This window comes from Spermophilus citellus (genome assembly GCF_964194105.1).
Source record: "Spermophilus citellus genome assembly, chromosome: 9".
Taxonomy (NCBI): domain Eukaryota; kingdom Metazoa; phylum Chordata; class Mammalia; order Rodentia; family Sciuridae; genus Spermophilus; species Spermophilus citellus.
Window position 1 is genome coordinate 3,560,449 of NC_138191.1, and position 19,443 is coordinate 3,579,891.

Sequence of the window (19,443 nt, forward strand, 5' to 3'; positions counted from 1 at the left end):
CAGGGTCTCATTGAGTTGCTTAGTGCCTTGCCTTTGCTGAGGCTGGCTTTGAACTCACAATCCCCCTGCCTCAGCCTCCCAAGCTGTTGGGATCATAGGTGTGCTCCACCGTGCCCAGCTTGTTCCTGTTTGATGGACCCAGAGTGTTTCATTTTTTTATTAAATTTAACACAGAAATATATTAGGAAATGAATAAATAAAAGATGACCACTCATGAACCAGTGACAACTCCGTGTACTAACTCATGGATTATGACTAATCTAAAGATGTATATTTGAGGTACACTAAAATAAAGGAAGAGTAAAAACAAATGAAAACCACTGGCTATCTAGCCTGTCCAAGTCTGATGCTAAGGAAAGTAAAGCTTCATCGGCCCTAACTTGCAAAAGGCCCTGGTTGAGCTAGGAGTTGTGCGACGCTTTAAGGATGCCATCAGGAAACATTTCTCCATGAGAGTTCTGACAAAATGCCTACAGATATCTCAGCAGGAAGGGTCCTGCACCTCTAAGATGAAAGTAATACTCTGGGATTTATTTATTTCTCCTTGTAAATAAAATTTTATTTTTACACCTAATTTTGAATTCTTTTTCCTTAAGTTGCATGAGCTTTGGACCTTGTAAAACATAGCTCCTTTTTTTGGTAATCCATGCACATAACTTCTTTCATAGGGCCAAAAATTAAAAAAAAAAAAAGATGTAATCCCAGCTGTTTGGAGACTGAGGCAGGAGGATGCCAAGTCTGAGGCCAGCCTAGGCCTCTTAGAGACCCTGTCTGAAAATAAAAAAAAGATCAGGGGATATAGCTCAGTGACAGAGTGCCTGCCTGGCATGCTTGAGGCCCTGGGTTCCAACCCCACTCCTGGGGGGGAAAAAGGTACAAAAGGGCAGACAGAGGAATCTTCTTCCCAATCTACTGTCCCCTTCAAGTAAGAACAAGTCATGTGTTTAGCCTTGGTGAGATAGTCCTTGCAAATGCAGGATATGCATACTTCCCCTCCTTTCCATTTATTACTTCCTATTTTGAAAGAATTTCAAGATTACAGAAAAATTGTGAGAATTGTACAAACATGTATTCCCCCTCAAACCACTGGAGAGCAATCTGGCAAAATGTGTATAAAATGACAAATATATAAAGTTATTTGTTACAATACTATTTGCAAGAGCAAAAATTGGGAAAATACATGTCCAGGGCCTCCAGTCTCAAGTAACCACAAGATTCATCCTGTTCTCTTTTTCCATGCCTGGACTCTTCCTTGAGAGTAGGAACTGGCTCTCATACAGATGCCGTCTGCACTGCTCATGGGCTCGGACACCCATGCCACTCTCCAAGGGACACCTTCCTGAACTGCTCTGGTCCCCGAGTGCTCATGCCCAACTCTACCTAAGGGTTCTTGGAATAAATTAATCAGGAAGGAAAGTATGAGGGAAAGTGAAAGAAAAGGGGAAGCAATGAGAAGAACTTCTCTACTTCTTTTCTATATTAGTGAAAAGATACTGTGTTTACTGTTTTTCATTTAATATATGATAGCTCCATATCAAAGAATTTCCCTACTATTATTATTTTTTGTGGTACTAGAGATTGAACCCAGGAGTGCTCTACCACTGAGCTACATTCCCAGTCCTTTTAATTTTGTATTTTGAGACCAAGCCTCACTAAGCTGCTGAAGATTGCTCTAAATTGCTGAGGCTGACAGCAGTTGTGATCCTCCTGCCTCAGCCTCCTGAGTAGCTGGGATTACAGGCAGGTGCCCTAGAGTTTCCTTATTCTTACCAGTGTTCCTCACAATATTTCTTATGGTACAGACTCAATATAGTTTAGGGACGAAATGTAGTTTTTCAACCAGTCCCCTGTTGAGGGATACCTAATGTTTTGTCAACTTTTTGCTATTTGCAAGTAATGTTGGAATGTAACAAATACTGGAACTAGAGGGCAGCCTAAGACATTATAATTTTGCTCACATGTTAGCATAGTTGTGAGATAAAATACTGGAAGTGGGCCAAAGGGCACATAACTTTGTAATTTTGATGGATATTGGCAAATAGCCTCTTATCAGCAATGTATAAGAACACCTTCAAGCCAGGTGTGGTGGCTCATGCCTGTAATCCCAGTGCCTGGGAGGCTGAGGCAGGAGGATCATAAGTTCAAAGCCAGCCTCAGCAACTTGGAAAGGCTCTAAGCAACTCAGTGAGATCCTGTCTCTAAATAAAATATATATATATATATTTTAAAATATTTATTGAGTTGTAGATGAGCACATAGTATCTTTTTTTTTTTTTTTTAATATGGTGCTGAGGGTTGAACCCAGTGCCTCACACATACAAGGCAAAGGCTTTACCACTGAACAACAGCCCCAGCCCCTAAATAAAATATTTTTAAAAGGGTTGGGGATGTGGCTCAGTGGTTAAGCACTCCTAGGTTCAATCCCTAGTACCAAAAAACAAACCAAAAAAAAAAAAAAAACCCTTTAATTTGTTGTGTGAACGAGAGAATTAATCAAATCCAATAAAGCCAAAACAGAACCTGACCCCACCCTTTTTACCTGATGCCTCAGAGTGTAAGGTCTTCTCATCAACACTTCGAACATTACAGGAAACAAACAGTTTCCTTCCTTCAACTTTATCAAGTTGGCTGTCTATCACAACAACAGAACACAGGGGAATAGGTCTATCGAAGGGGAAAAAAAAACAGGAAAAAACATCAGTTTTGTGAATGTTATGTAGCACTGAGAGATGATGAAGTGTGTGACAAGGGCGGGCATTTAGAGACCTGCTGGGGGCGAGCACTGACTGCCACCAGCCTCCTCTCAGGGTGCCCTGCTCTTGAGCCGATGCCCTTAGGTGTTCCCTGGTCACATCCCAGCCTGCCCTTCAGGGCTTGGTCCAAAAGGACAACCAGGGCTCCCACTGTGGTGGCAGCAGCTGTCCCACCTGCAGACACTGAGCAAAGTCTGAAGGAGGTCAAGACCTTTAGCGAAGTGAAAGAGGGCCATGGGGTGGGCCTCGTCAGCTTTTCTCACGCCTCTGTCACAACCCAGATTTCTTGCCAATTCTCTTAGAGTAACTGTCACTAAAAAGGCACTAATAAAGGGCTGGGCTGTGGCTCAGTGGTAGAGCACTCGCCTAGCACCTTTGAGGCCCTGGGTTCAATCCTCAGCACCACATTAAAAAAATAATAAAATACAATAAAGGTATTGTGTCCAACTACAACTAAAAAATAAGTATTTTAAAAAAAGACACTAATAACAAATTGCTGGTAACAAGTTACTGTTCCAAGCCAGGGCTCTTCAGTAGAACTTTCTGTAGTGATACAAATGCTCCATTTCTGAGCTGTTCAATCCCATAGTCACACGTGGCTATTGAGCACTTGAAATATGGCTAGCATGAGTGAGAAATGGAATCTTTAAATTTATTTAATTTTAATTAATGTCTATTTAATTGTTTTCCTAATACTAGGGCTTGAGCCCAAGGGTGCTCTACCACTAAGCTACATCTTCAATCCTTCTCATTTTTGATTTGAGACAGGGTCTTGCTAAGTTGCCCAGGCTAGCCTCGAACTCAGTCTCCTGAGTTGCCACGATTACATGTGTACACAATCATGCCTGGCTATATTTAATTTAAAGAGCTGCATGTGAATAGTGGCTATAGTTACTCCTGGAAATACAGTACCTAGTGAAAAGTGTATCTCTTTCAAGGTGAAATTTCAGTTGGCAGAACATAAAACCAAGGTAGAGCATGGAGATTTATACTCACCACCCTGTGGATCAAGGAACTACTTCAGGTACAAAGGAAATTTTCACTATGCCCCTGCCCAGTATTCCCTCCTGTGACCTTTCGATACTTCCATTACCATTCACTTTCCTAACCTCTTGATGGAACCACCAGGCTTTGCTCTTTTATGGAACCAATTCAAGATTTACCGACACCCTGGGGCACTAGGTGTTCTTGCCTGTCCAGCATCTCTTTTCTATTAACATGAATCCCAGCATTTACCTGTGCCCTACCCCTTACCTCTGTCTTTCACATACTCAAATACCCCTCTCAGTAGGGACCCAGCTCTCCCTCATTCGGGCCCAAGGTAGGACTGGAGTGGACAGTGCTGCCCCCTACCTGCCATAGTGAATGGTTGTGGGGCTGACCAGAGGCTGAAACAGCCAATTCTGGGACTTGCCCTAGATTCCTTGGGGCTGGATACTTTTTCTGCTGGGGCTGCTAGACTTTCAAGGTAGAAGACTAGATGGGGCCATCGTGCCACTACACAGGGGGAAGCTGCCTGAGGATGAAGCCGACCCGGAGGGAAGCACGACTGAGAGTCCCTGCACATCTGCACCCGCCATGCTGGACTCCCAACCACCTGAGCCAGCATATTCCACACACTCCCTTTTCCGTGTAAGAGTTAGGAAGTCTACCCCTTCGACAGAAAGTCCTTGACTAGCAGAGAGGCAAGAAAATCAGAAAATGTAAAACAATAGAGCAACTATGTTTGTAGAATATGATTTTCTAACTGTAAGTAAGGTAGATTCATTTGGTTGGCACAGAAAACAGACTTTATATGATTTTCCTTAATCCAGTTTTGCAAGACAACTTAATAAGATTTGTAAGAGAAACAGAAAAGTGATAATAAAGATGAAATCAAAATTTAAAAATAAAAGAGAAAAAATAACAGAAAGGCTTAAGATGAAGGACGACTGTGGCCAAAAAGGACAAAAGAACAGATTTAGCTCAGATGAATATTATGTCAATATATGTCAAAATGGTTAAAAACTTTGATGAAATGGAAAAGAATTCAAAACATGTTATTAAAATCAACAGTAAATATACGGCATATATTCACTTCAGGAGGCACACAGCCTCAGGCGAGCTCAGACAGTGCAGTCGTACTGCCTTCTAAGGATGAATGCCTACCCCTAAGTGGGGACCTCATCATGCAGAAAGATTCTATCCTTCGTGCCCACTTGGACAGCTGAAAACGTGTCTGATGAGTCTTATTTCAGGAACCAAAGACTGCAGAAAATATTAGCCTCTACATTATGCATGAAGCCTACTTGAAATCTTGCCTTTTATAAAGGAATAAATAGTGTGAATAAGTTGAACTGTACATTTTAAAAACTGGATTCACATTAAGTATAAGGTTATAATAACATAAAAATCAACAATAAGGGATTAGAAAGATTGAATAGTTGAATAGGGAAGACAGTGAAGCCCGAAGAGGATAGAGGAGCCACATTGGGGGAGGAGCCAGGAGAACCACACAGGACTATTACGTAAACAAAAAAGCCTAATAGTTTAATGTAATAAAATGTGGGGATGTTATAGTTGCTGTGTAACCCTAATTTATTACAGATTTTAAAAATATTTTCTTACTTTGGACTTCTTTATTGTGGCCAGAGAAACTGTTCTGTAAAATTCTGATTTTTTAAAATTAATATTGAGATTTGATTTATGAACCAATCCATGACCAACTGTTCAGATGTGTACTGGGGAAGAAAGTGTGTTTTTTCTAATTGATGGATATAGGAGTCTACATCTGTCTAATAAAATATAGTTGGTATCTTCAGATGTGGATCCTCCCCCCAAGTAGCTAGACTCCAGGTGGCCTACCTCTGTGCCTGGTTTCTCATAGTGTTCAAATCTTGTTTTCTTTTCTTTTTCTTTTTTTTTTTTTTTTTGGTGCTGTGAGTTGAACCCAGGGATGCTCTGCCAGTTCTTTTTATATAGAGAGAGGGTCTCACTAAGTTGCTTAGGTCTCTCTAAATTGCTGAGACTGGCCTTGAACTTATGATTCTCCTCCCTCAGCCTCCTGAATTGCTGGGATTACAGGCATTTGCCACTGTGCCTGGCAAAGCATTTTTTCTGATATTTTTGTCTGCTTGACCTACTAATAATTGGGAAGGGCATGTTGGGAGCTCCCACTATGAATGTGGAATAGTCAATTTGTCTCTATCAATTTCGCTTTATGTTTTAAGTTATTTTCTTAGGTATATTCTGATTTAGAATTGTTACTGTTCTCTATTAAGTCAAAGCCATTACAATTTTGAAGTAGCTTTCTATATCACTAATATTACTTCAAAAAAAAGTTTTATTATTGCCTAAGCATCAAACCAGAATGTGATGTGCATAACAATCAATCTGCTAAAAAAAAAAGAAAAAAGGTAAAGTCAGAGAGAAATCTCATCCTTTCACATAAGTAAGTAGACAACTTATTACATACATTTTTAAAAACTGGTGCCCAATTCATTATGCCATAATCAGCATGTACATAATTTGATCAAACTTATTCCCTCCTACCTCTCTCCTTTCCCTTCCTTCTTCTCTCCCCTGATCTGCTTGCTCTACTGTACAGATCTCCCCTCTATTATTTTCCTGTTATTTTAATTAGTATAATTTTATACATACATTTGTGTGTGCATAATACACAAATACATATACAAATACCCACACATCTATGAGACTAGTATTACTTTCTTGGCTAGTATTACTTCTGGCTTTTTCATAGCATACTTTCCTTCCTTTTGAACTTTCTGTGTCATGTTTTAAATATGTCTCACATAGACAGCTTCTAGTTTTTATTTTCAAATTAAATTTTACAATGTCTCTGAAATGATGATTTGGTTCACTTATATACAATGTAATTATTGCCCTTTTTATTGAGACAGGCCCTTGCTAAGTTGCTGAGGCTGGCCTTGAATTTGTGATGCTCCTGCCTCAGCCTCCTGAATCACTGGGATTAGAGATGTTTGCCACGACACCCAGCACTTGTCTTTCTTTTTGACTCATCTTTTTTTTTTTCCACTTGCTGTTTAAAAAATTGAGTTTTTCCTAATTTAATTAGTACTCTTCTACTATTTTGGTTACTGGTTTATATTCATTTTCTTTTATCTTAATCATGCTCCCCACTGAAAAATACCAGGATGTTTGAGTATCAACTCTGTTCACCCCTTCCCAAGCTACTTGCTGCTGTGGTCCAATATTTGAGCCATCCCTTTGTTAGAACCTAAAATTTGGACATAGTCAGTGATTATGATAGACTGTTCACACTTGTGTTATCCACATGTTTACCAGTTTATCTGCTCTCTTCTCCTTCTCCCATCCTGCTGCCTGTTGGGATTGCTCCCCTCTTCCTGAAGTGCATCCTTCAGAGGTTCCCTGGGTGTGGGCCTATTGCTCTGTAAACTTTCTCCATTTTTGCTGACAGCATTATTTTAGGTTGATGTGTTTCTTTCAGCACTTTCAAGATATTTTGCCTTCTACTATTGCTTGTGGGAGATTTATTGCTAGGATACTGGTGCACTCTGGCTAAGAAGCAAGATGGCTCTGCTGAGGGTGCTGTTTTTATTTATTTATTTATTTATTTTTGTGGTGCTGGGGATTGAACCCAGGGTCTCGTGATGCTAGGATCCTGGTCTTTTGTCTCTGACTGCTTTTACAATATCTTCAGTATTTTGCAATTTTCTATAATATCTCTACTTATAATTTTAATTTATCTTGCTTGAATTTGTTGTTTTATTTGTGTGTTCATGATCTTCTGTAGCTCCAGAATATGCTCACCCATTATATCTTCAAATACTAAAGACAGCTTCTATTCTACTCTATTCTATGCTCCTCGAACCCTGATTAGAGGGTGTTAGAACTTTTCATTTGTCCTCTACAGCTTTAGCTCTTTTTTAATATTTTCAATCTTCTTTTTCTCTGTGCTGGTACTTTCTTTCTTTTCTCTTTCCTTCCCATGTCCTTTCCTTCCTTCCTCTCTTTTTTCTTTTGCTAAGATAGGTCTGAAAATAATTTAAAAGTTCCATTTAACAAATTAAGTCACAACTCTAATTACATTAATTGTGATCCTCATAACACCTCTCTAAGAAAAGTATTATTATCTCGTTTATGAAGGAGAAAACAAGCCCAGAGAAGACAGGTAATTTGCCAATGCTACATGTGAGTCATGTGGGACTCAAATCCACAGCAATCTGAAAGTTCTGCTTCCCATTTTGCTCTAGATCTTGTTCTATTTGCCACATGACTTAGCTGGGGTGGGCACATTGATGTACTTGTGAGATATATTTCAAAATCACACTGAAATGATGGAGTTGGGGACCAATTTTGTGTTTACCACTACCACTGAGCAAATGGATCTGCTGGATGAACTCTTGAATAAATCTCAATAGGAGGAGGAAATATCTTCCAAGCAGAAATATATATATATATATATATATATATATATATATATATATATATATATATATATATACTAAAATATATATTAAAATGCGTGTGTGTGTGTGTGTGTGTGTGTGTGTGTGTGTGTGTTTGGTAATAGGAATTTAACCTAGGGATGTTCTACCACTGAGCTATATCCCAAATCCTTTTTATTTTTTATTTTGAGGCTAGGTCTTGCTAAGTTGCCTGTGCTGGCCTCAAACTTGCAATTCTCCAATCTCAGCCTCCTAAATTGCTGGGATTGCAGGTGTGTGCTACTGTGCCCAGAGAAGTGATTTGAGATTCATGGGGCTGTAAGATAATAAAAATCACAAGAATTATAAAGTATCTAACTGAATTGTTAGTGAAAAACATGCGACAGGATTTAATTATGCATTTTAGAACAAACTTCCAGAATGTGCAGCCAAGTGCCACAAGACTATTGGAGTAATCGAAGTTTTTGAAAAATGAAAACAGAATGGAAAGCAACCTAAATCATGAAATGCAAGCAGAAGCTTAGGGAATGCCCCATTTTTCTTTTTCTCTTTAAATTTGGTGACTGTAGTTTTAAAAACTTTTCTTTATGTACTTATAGAGACTAACTAATATTTAAGAGACTGATTCTGTGTTTTCCATCCCCAAGAACTGCACATTTACTTCTCTCCACTTCATCCCATTCAGGTAGCAGTGAAACCTTTCTATACGGACTGCCCACAGGCTGGGGGCAGTCATAACAGGCAGACAGAAAGGCCACTCTACAGCTTTTGAGTTTCTAATCAGATATGCAGAAAAGGTTCTGGGCTTCACTAGCATAGCTTTATTAGGGTTATTTCTTCAGTTCTGTATTTCTGTTTTCTGTTCACTTTGGGGCATGTCTAAATTGCCCGTTAGCCTATTTATGATGTGTTTTTGTGTTCAAACACTTTTATTTCTACAAGTTCTATTTGGTTCCAGGGCAAATCTGGCCTGATCATTTTTATAGTTTCTTGTTGCTTTCTCTTTTTGTGACTGTCTTTTATTTCTTTAAACATATCATATTTCATTTCCGTATATTCTGTGTACTTGATTATCATATATTTTACATCTCTGAGGAATCTATTGTTTCTGCTGATATTTACTCTTAGTAGTTTATTTACTTAAGTATTTGGTGTAAGAGCCACTTTTTTTTTTTTTTTTGGTACTAGGGAGTGAGCCCAAGGGGACTTTATCAGTGAGTGAGCTATACCCCCAGCTCATTTTATTTTTTTTATTTTGAGACAGGGTCTTATTAAGCTGCTGAGGCTGGCCTTGGACTTGTGATCCTCCCGCCTCAGCCCTCCTGAATAACTGGGATTACAGGCGTGTGACACCATGCTCAGCCTTAGGATCTACTTATTTTGAAGACAGCATTTCCTGTCTGCCATGTTGCATGAAGAAGTCCAATTCAGAGACCCCCACCTGATACATGAATGTGTTACAGGCACACTGAGATATTGAACCTTTTATCTGGTTACTTGCCACTAGTTATGAATTACTTTGTCTATCTTAATATGGTAAGGATAAAGAGATAAGAGGACTAGAAATCACTGAGATGGTTAAGGAGCAACGTTGCTTCTTAGAAGCAAGAAGATGGGTTTAGGCATCTGATGCTCAACACTGTAAATTATCTTCAATTTAATTTCAATCATCCCCAAAGTGAAAAAAAGTAAGTCCAGGTTGTTACTTCTAATATCCTGAATGAATATCATCTGACCAGGTTAAGTTTGTTATTTTAAAATTATTATTATTACTGTTATTACTATGAATTTAAACAACCTTACACAAAGGGATATGGCTGGATAACTACTAAGTTCCAGACTATTTCTATCATCCAATGCTTAATTCTGGTCTTGAATCATCACTTCACAGAAAAGAATGGAGGCTGTGCAAAGAGTATCAAGACTTGGAGCCTAAGGTGTTAGTCCCAATCCTGGCTGCCGTCTCGCCAGCCACGTGATTCCAGGTGAATCTTGTTTTCTCTATGTTGTGTAACTACGGGAGAGGAGCCAACATGACTGATTCGTGCGGACGGTTTTTTGGTTAGGAAGGACTAAGCAGAGAGTCTGCAGGCAGCATGTGCTCAAGAGGCAAATCCTTTTCCTCTTTTTCTTATTTTGAAACAGGGTCTCACTATGTTGCCCAGGCTGGCCTGAATTTGCCATCCTTCTGCCTCAGCTTCCTGAGTTGCTGAGATTACAGGCAGGTACTACCTCACCTAACAACAAATATCTTCTGAGCTAAACTGCAATCCCAATACTTTATTGTGACTTGCTTTCAAGTGAACCTTTTAAGAATTTTGATAGAGAACATTGTATTTCATTCTTCAACTTTTTTGAACATGGAAAATATTTTTTAAAACATAGGATGTGAAAAATTACTAAAATTTAATTTTAATATATTATTTACCAGGATAATAGAGCCCTGAAAAACTAGGCAGAGCAATTAGGCAAGAAAAAGAAATAAAAGATATCCAAGTTGGAAAGGAAAGAGTAAAATTATCTTTGTTTGCAGATGACATGATCTTATGGTATGTGTAGAAAAACCCTAAAGATTTCATATAAGCCAGGTGCAGTGGTACATGCCTAGAATCCCGGCAGGAGGACTGCAAATTCAAAACTAGCCTCAGCAGCTTAGAGAGGCCTTAAGCAACTCAGCAATACTCTGTCTCAGAATAAAAATTTTAAAAGGCTGGGGATGTAGCTCAGTGGTTAAATGCTCCTGAGTTCAATCCCCAGTATATATATTAAAAAACCTACATAAAAATGGTTAGAATAAATGGATTCAGTAAAGTGGCAGGATACAAAAAAATCAACATACAAACCATCAGTTGTGTTTTTATAAACCAAAATTACTATCTGAAAATAAAACTGAGAAAACTATTTATATTAGCATCAAAAAGAATAAATTCCTAAAAATAAAATTAAGAGGCAAAACCTTGTACCCTGAAAACTATGAAGCATTGATGATAAAAATTAAATATGACACAATAGCATTTTTTACAGAAATAGAGAAGGCAATTCTATAATTCATATGGAATCACAAAAAACTCCAAACAGTTGAAACAATCTTAAAAATAAGTAAGCTAGAGGCATTACACTTTTTTTTTCTTTGTACTGGGGACTGAACCCAGGGGAACTTTACTACTAAGCCATATCCCCAGTCCATTTTATTTTGAGACAGGGTCTAACTAAGCTGTTGAGGCTAGCCTCAAACTTGCAATCCTCCTGTCTCCCGAATTGCTGGGATTATAGGCATGCACCACAGCACTCAGCAGCAATGCACTTCTGATTTCAAAATACATTTCAAAGATACAGTAATTAAAATAGCACCTTACTGACATGAAGATAGACATGAACCAATGAAACAAAACGAAGATCCTAGAAATAAATGCCTGACTATACAATTTATCCTTGACTAGGGTGCCAATAATACACAATAGGCAAAAGATGCCTCTTTGAACAAATGGAAAACTAGGTATTCACATGTAAAAGAATGAAAGTGTAACCTTATCTTATGCCATACAAATAAATCAACTTGAAATGGGTTAAGATTTAAATTTAAGGCCTGAAATTATAAAACTCCTAGAAGAAACAGAGGGGTAAAGTCTTTACAATGTTGGTCTTCACAATGACTTCAAGGATATGATATCAAAAAGCACAGGCAACAAAGCTGGGCGAGGTGGCGCTCGCCTGTAATCCCAGCAGCTGGGGAGGCTGAGGCAGGAGGATTGTGAGTTCAAAGCTAGCCTCAGCAAAAGTGGGGCATTAAGCAACTTAATGAGACCCAGTCTCTAAAATAAAATATAAAATAGGGCTGGGGATGTGGCTCAGTGGCCAAGTGCCCCTGAGTTCAATCCCTGGTACCCCCTCACCCCCTGAAAAAAAAGCACAGGCAACAAAAGCAAAAATAGAAAGTTGGACTACATTAAATAATCCAATTTTTAAAATACGCTAAAGACTTAAAAGAGATATTTCTCCCAAAGAAGACATACACATGGCCAACAATATATGAAAAGATGCTTAATGTTGCTAATCATCAGGGAAATAAATGCAATCAAAACTACAATAAAATAACACCTCACACTTGTTAGGATGGCTATTATCAAAAAGGCAAAAAGTGAAAAACCAAAATAAGACAGGGCTGAGGTAAAGCAGTGAAATATGTCAGAAAATATGCCATATACATATAATGATACCATGTGAGAGGCCCTGAGTCCCTCCCTTAGCACCCACCATCACACACACACAAACAGTAAGTGTTGGTGAGAAGGTGGAGACCAATATCATTGGTAAGAATGTGAAATGTTACAGCCATTATAAAAATCAGTATAGGTTCCTATAAAAATTAGAAATTGAGGGTCAGGGCTGTAGCTCAGTGGTAGAGCGCCTGCCTAGCAGGTGTGAGGCACTGGGTTCGATCCTTAGCACCACATAAATATAAATAAATAAAGATATTGTGTCCATCTACAACTAAAAATATATATATTTTAAGAGAATTTTAATATTTATTTTTTAGTTTTCGGCAGACACAACATCTTTGTTTGTATGTGGTGCTGAGGATCGAACCTGGGCCGCACGCATGCCAGACAAGTGCGCTACCGCTTGAGCCACATCCCCAGCCCTAAAAAAATATTTTTAAAAAATTAGAAATACAACTACCATATGATCCAGCATCCCATTTCTAGTATTTACACAAAACAACTGAAATCCAGATCTTTTTTTTTTTTTAAGTTTTTTTTTTTAAGAGAGAGAGGTAGAAAGAGGTAGAGAGAGAGAGAGAATTTTAATATTTATTGTTTAGTTATCGGTGGGTACAACATCTTTGTTTGTATGTGGTGCTGAGGATTGAACCCGGACCGCACGCAGGCCAGGCGAGCGCGCTACTGCTTGAGCCACATCCCCAGCCCTGAAATCCAGATCTTGACAAGGTATTTGCACCCCAATGTTCACTATAGCACTATTCACAACAGCCAAAATGTGGAAACAACCACAATGTCTATTTACAGATGAATAAAGAAAATATGTCATATACCTATAATGATATGTTATTTGGCCTTAAATAAGGAAATCCCACAATATAAGACATCCTTGATGAACCTTGAAGACATTATGCTAAGTGAAATAACCCAGTCACAGAAGGACAAAATGCTGCAATAGTTCATCTAAAATTGCCAGACTCAGGGTTGGGGTGTGGTTGTCAGTGGTGGAGCATGTGCTTAGCATCTGAGAGGCTCTGGTTCAATCCCCAGCGCACTCTCCCCTAAAAAAAAGTCAAACTCATAGAATCAAAGACTAGAATTGTGGATACCAGGGGCTGGGGCCTGGGGAGAAATGCAAAATTGCTAATCAACAAGCACAAAGTTTCCATTATGCAAGATGAATAAGTTCTAGAGGTCTGCTAAACAACACTGAACCTACTGTTAACAATATTGTGTTGTGCACTAAAAATTTGTTAAGAGGGCAGATCTCATATTAAGTGTTTTTACCACAGTAAAATCAAGTTAAATTTAAAAAGGGAAGATGTTTCTTCTCCTCTTCTTCAATCCTGCTGTCCAGGACACGTGATGGCTCTTGCTGCTATTCTGGACCACAAAGTTAGATGGAAGGGGCTTGCGTCACTGGACACCACAGAGCTGCCACACCAACTCAGGATGCTGTTTTCTAGACTTATTTTGCATGATAATTTTCAATCTTATTTAAGTAATTTTAATTTTTTAAAAATATTTATTTTTTAGTTGCAGATGGACACAACACCTTTATTTTATTTATTTTTATGTGGTGCTGAGGATCGAACCCAGGGCCTCACATATGCTAGGTGAACGCTCTACCGCTGAGCCACAACCCCAGCCCCTAATTAATTTTAATTTGAAGTTACTATTATTGGCAGCTGGGGAGAAAGAAGTTGAAATAGCTGGCCCATGATTCTGTGTGTGTGTGTGTGTGTGTGTGTGTGTGAGAGAGAGAGAGAGAGAGAAAGAGAAAGGGAACACACACACACACACACACACACACACACACACACACAGAGGAAATACACTTCCAGGGAAAACAAATGGCCCTGTCTAATCTTTTCTCACTGGACCTTCAGGTAAATAGGCCCAGGTTGGCACCATAGACCACTGGCTAGTTGGTCTGTTTTTATGAGTAAAGTTTTGTTGGAACACAACTATAATTATTTAGTAATTGTCTATAGCCGCTTTTGTGCTACAATTACAGAGTTGGGTAGTTATGCCAGAGACTGTATAGCCCACAAAGCATAAAACATTTACAGAGAGTCTGCTGACCCCTGAAATAAACTAATGATATTTTCTAAAAGAAAGTGCCCCTTTTTATAGAATGCCCTTAGTAGGATATGCCTGTGAGAAGGATTACCTAGAGAACTAAGAATTATCTATAGGAAGTAAACCATTAATCTGTGAAGCATGGCTCCCAAAAGACTGCCACGTGAGCCACACGATCCACACAGCTCTCTGGGATACATAAAAGGGAGATGTTTTGTACCTTAAATGTTTCCTGCTACGTGAGGTAATAAAACCTCACTTGAAGACCTTGTACATTGAACTCCCTGTTCTTAAATTCTGTTCTGCTCTATTGCCTTCTGTTTCTATGCCAATACTACTAGTTTATTTACTGTAGGGGTACATCAGCATGATGAAAGATCATGCTCAGGTTTGTTTTTCATAAATTCCAAAGTCAGGGCTGGGGATGTGGCTCAAGCGGTACCGCGCTTGCCTGGCATGCGTGCGGCCCGGGTTCGATCCTCAGCACCAATACAAACAAAAGATGTTGTGTCCGCCGAAAACTAAAAAATAAAATATTAAAATTCTCTCTCTAAAAAATAATAAATAAATAAATACCAAAGTAATTTCCCTTTTATTTATCTGTGATATTTATGTAAAACCCCTGTTTTATTATGTAGTGGATGTTAGTGTTCCACCCAGACCCCCTTGGATTCCTTTTTTTTACTTTGCCAAAAAGTGTTTTCCCATGGGTACCCACATGAGATCCTGTGTTTGGGGAAAAAAAAAGAAATATGTGTGTGTGTGTATGAATGTATATGGGGGGAGTGGGTACGCACCTGTGTACCTGCTTTCCTAGAACAGCCTTAGACCTGGGAGTTTATAGTCTCAGAGCAGTCCTCATCCTAGGACTGATGTGCCCTTGCCTGGGGGGGTTGATTCTGGAGCATCCACTTCATAGTGGAGCTCCTTTGTATGATCAGGCTGAAGCTACAGGAGCCTTGGTTGGCTCCCTTGCCTCTGCGTCCTGATTCTGCCTCTCCCTTGCTAGTTTCCTCTCGGGCACTTCCTTAACAGCCACTGGCACATGAGTCTTTGCCTCAGGATCTGCAGTGGGGGCATCTGACTCTGACACCTAAGGAGAAGAATTATTATGAGTTTACCTTTTAAAATTGATGTTGAGATTGGCAGTCATGGCAATCCCCCCAGCTCGACACGCACACGTACCAGTGGTGGAGTCCATCATGGTTGCAATGGCACCTCCGTGAACAAATCTAGTTACAATGGCAGAGAGAGAAAAATGGTCTCAGAAGTTTGGGAATCAGAGAGGGAGAAATAAGAGAGGGAGAAATTATCTAATCATCTTCACACAATTACTTTGGAGAGGTTCACTTAGTCCATATTCAATGTTTTGAATGTCAAATAATATCCCCCAAATTCAAAGCATAATACTGTAGTCTTGAGCACTTACATAAAACAGGAACTTACTAGTAACCAGATCACACCATACAAAAAACTAAAATAGACTTTACAAATTTATATTATGCTTCTATTAAACAAACTATACACATTCGATGTTTAAAATTTTAGAAATTGCAGTAAGAAGAAAAAAAAATTTGCCAGGTGCAGTGGTACACACCCGTAAACCCAGCAACTCAGGAGGCTGAGCCTGGACAACATAGTAAGACCTTATATCAAAATGAAAAGAAGAAAACAACAACAACAACAAAAAACCTGGGGACGTAGCTCAGTGGTAGAGCCCCACTGGGTTGAATTCCCATTACTGTAAAAAAGAAAAACATAAGGCCTGCGATACTACCATCTAGTCAGTGTCAGGCTATTACTGACATGTTAATGATACTCCCCCAAATTATACTCTATTGCCCTATGCTCTATAATAATATATTCTCTAAGTCCTTTGATATTACATTAAAATTTTAATTAATATTAATAATATAGGTAACACTTCTTTTATAATATATTATAAACATCTTTCTATGTCAATAAATTACATCTACACTACCATCGTAATGTCTTCTTTGTAGTCCCTGGACACACGAGGGTGCTAGCAAATAGAAGTCTTTCAGTTTCACTTTGCTAGGCTAGCCCACTTACCCAGGTGCTCCCTGCAGGTGAGGACCTACTTGAAGAAAGCAAAGTACTCTTTTCTCAGCATCATTATAGAACATCACATATTCAAAGCCCAGGCCATCCTCAAAGCTTCTTGTGAAGAGCTGGGCACGTTCTTCTCCTTTTACGAGACTTGGGTCTACAGGGAAACGAGGTAGAGGTCATAGGTGGATGAGAAACAGGTATAAGAGAAGGCTATGACCCAGCTAAGCACCTTTCATGGTGCTTAAAATCATATGTGATGATTGATTTAAATGTCAATTGGGTTCAGAATTGAAAGGGATGGGAGGGTCCCAAGGGGAAAAAAAAATATAGGATCTTTGCCACTGTGGACTTATTAGTCTAAACCGGGATGCAGTAAATATTCATGAAATAAAAACTCAGCACTTAACTATAAATGCAATCAGGAAACACAGATGCTAACTACTGAATAAAATGGTAAGGTACAGACAGAAATTCTTCTTGGAGTAGACAGGCTTCAAATGAGACTTAAAATGAATAATCTAACAGTAAGGAGAAGGTTTTCCTGGCACACATAAGTTAAACCCGTTAATTATACTGGATCAGAAACAGGGCAAGTTCAGAGCAATACACAGTGAGATTCTTATGTCAGCCCCCAAACTAGGGGTAGAACCATTGGGGTTTATGAAATCAAATCAATGGGTTATAAACATCCTTTAAAAAGAAGCACAATATGTCAGATATATTCTGGGCAAACACTGCTGTGCTTGTTTAGATAGTTTTTTCCACTTACACAACTGCGTGGAAGTTAAGTGTTCTAGGTTAAGTCAAAACGTAGGTTACTAAAAATAAAGACGGAAAGCTATTGCTTTAAGAGAAGGGTGTCCTTTTATAATTATTTTAAAATTTAATCTTTTTATTCTTAGCTTTCTTTATAGGTCATCTGATTTGTCATGCATAAAACTCTCTAAGTTTCTTTCATTTCTATTGAATTCATACTTATAAACTTGGAAAAAGATATGATAAGAAAATCTGGGAGAAGCGAGGAGGACAGGGGAAGATGCCGTTTTCTTAGGCCATCTACTGGACGGTCACCTTGTCCTTTCGACTTTGTATGCCCATCAACTGGCACAGATACGTATTGGCACACACTACATGTACTCAGAGGACCAGACACAGAAACTTAAAATCAAGGATCAGTATTATGGCACAACAGAAAGAATCTGGGCCTAGGAATTGGGAAAATTAACACTCTTGGGCTAGCTCTGGCCTAGAACTATCCCTTTTTCTCCGTAGTTTATGGATAAATGAGAAAAATAAGAATGGTGGAACAAGTTGTCAGAAACACAGAATCAGACTCTGACCTTCTGAAGTGGAACCTGCTTTAACAAGGTTTCCAGGGGTTTCCTATCTGTGTTGGAATCTGAGAGCGGGTGGCACTAAAGGCAGCAGAGGACTACCAGATCAGCTATGCACAGGGGGGCCGGAGGGGCTCTGAGCAGGCAGGAGTCCGAGCAGCAGAGCTTAGAGGACACCATGAAACCAACAATCCTATTGAATTTGGGACTCAGTCAGCAGGGGTTTTTGTGAAGGCATTTTGGTGGAGTTCATCAGGTAGGAGCCAGAAGGCACTAGGACAGTCAACTAATTGTGTGATGTAATGATACCCAGAATGGAATCAGTAATACAAATCAACTACATTTTAACTTATTTGAAAAATTTTTAATTTTAATTAAGAAAAACTTTTTGGTGCTACAGAGTGAACCAAATACCTTCAGCATGCTAGGCCAGCATACTACCACTGCACAGCCCTAAAAATTAATAGCTAAAATTTACCTTCATTCATAAAAAAGAATGATTCTTATCTCTGTATTGCAGAATCTAAAAAGAAGTTTAAGTTTCTTTCTTGGTGGAAGTAGTTTTACTTTTGTTTCATTTATTCTTTTGGCAAACACTGAAATATCTATGCAAGCACCAAAAGGTAAAGTACCTTGCCCAAGATCACATAGCTTTAAATTGTGGAACCAGAATTTCAACCCAGAAATTTGTGGGACTAAATTTCAATCACTGAATTAGGAAACAGTCAGATTTTGGGTGGCTTGTAAAGCCACGAGACAATGAGATTATCAGAGAGCAGAGAAGGGGGTACTAAGCACTGAGACATGGGGGCAACCAAACATTCAAAGTTTGAGGATGGGGATAGGGGAGAAACTAACACAAAAACCTAAAAAAGAGGGTGAGTGCAGTGGGAGAATGAGGTGACCTGGAAGCCGAGTTCAAGGAGGAAGGAGACACAAGGAGTGCTAAAAGCAGAGAGAGGTCACTGGATTCAGCAGTAGGAATATCACTCGTGTCCTTGACAGAGCAGTTTGATGGAGTGATGGGGGTGAGGGTCTAATGGACTGGGTTCCAGAGATACCAGGAAGAGAAATGCAACTGTGGTGTGTCTCATGCTGAGAAAGATCTAGCAGAGAGATATGTCCTCCACAGGTCAAAGGGGAGGTGATGCAGTGCAGAAATGGCCCCGTAGAGCACAGGCAGTTCATGCAGAGAGAAGCAGAGAACTGGGACCAGGGCAGGGGGGAGGAGGAAGGAGGCAGCGAGAGCTTGGAGATTCTCTTCTGATGGCTTTTATTTTCTCTTAGTGAAACAGGAAGTAAGATCAGCTGACAGTGAGAATGGGAAAGAAAAAAATCAGAGGCATGAGAAGAAAGAAAAACGGTAGGAAATAGTAAGATAGGAGAGCCAGGAGAGTGAACAGACTAGATTTGCACATATGGTCATTAGGCAACATTAAGCTCATTAAAAAAACATTAAGTCATTAAAAAAAAAAATCACAATCCCCAAAACTACTACCGAAAGATCTGTTTAGATGATCAAATGATATAAGGTTATTCAGAAATATCTGTT

The 19,443-nt window shown here is 39.1% G+C and overlaps 1 protein-coding gene across 1 annotated transcript in view; it reads right to left on the minus strand.

Annotated features, from left to right (window-relative positions):
• THEM4 (thioesterase superfamily member 4) overlaps positions 1-19,443 on the minus strand; it is a 28,418-nt gene that overhangs the window by 2,303 nt on the left and 6,672 nt on the right. The window contains exons 3-5 of the mRNA XM_081307111.1: positions 16,558-16,711; positions 15,606-15,716; positions 2,540-2,664 (exon numbers count right to left, since the gene is read on the minus strand). Coding sequence (XP_081163237.1) covers positions 2,540-2,664; positions 15,606-15,716; positions 16,558-16,711 — 390 coding nt within the window. The remainder of the gene's footprint in view (positions 1-2,539; positions 2,665-15,605; positions 15,717-16,557; positions 16,712-19,443) is intronic.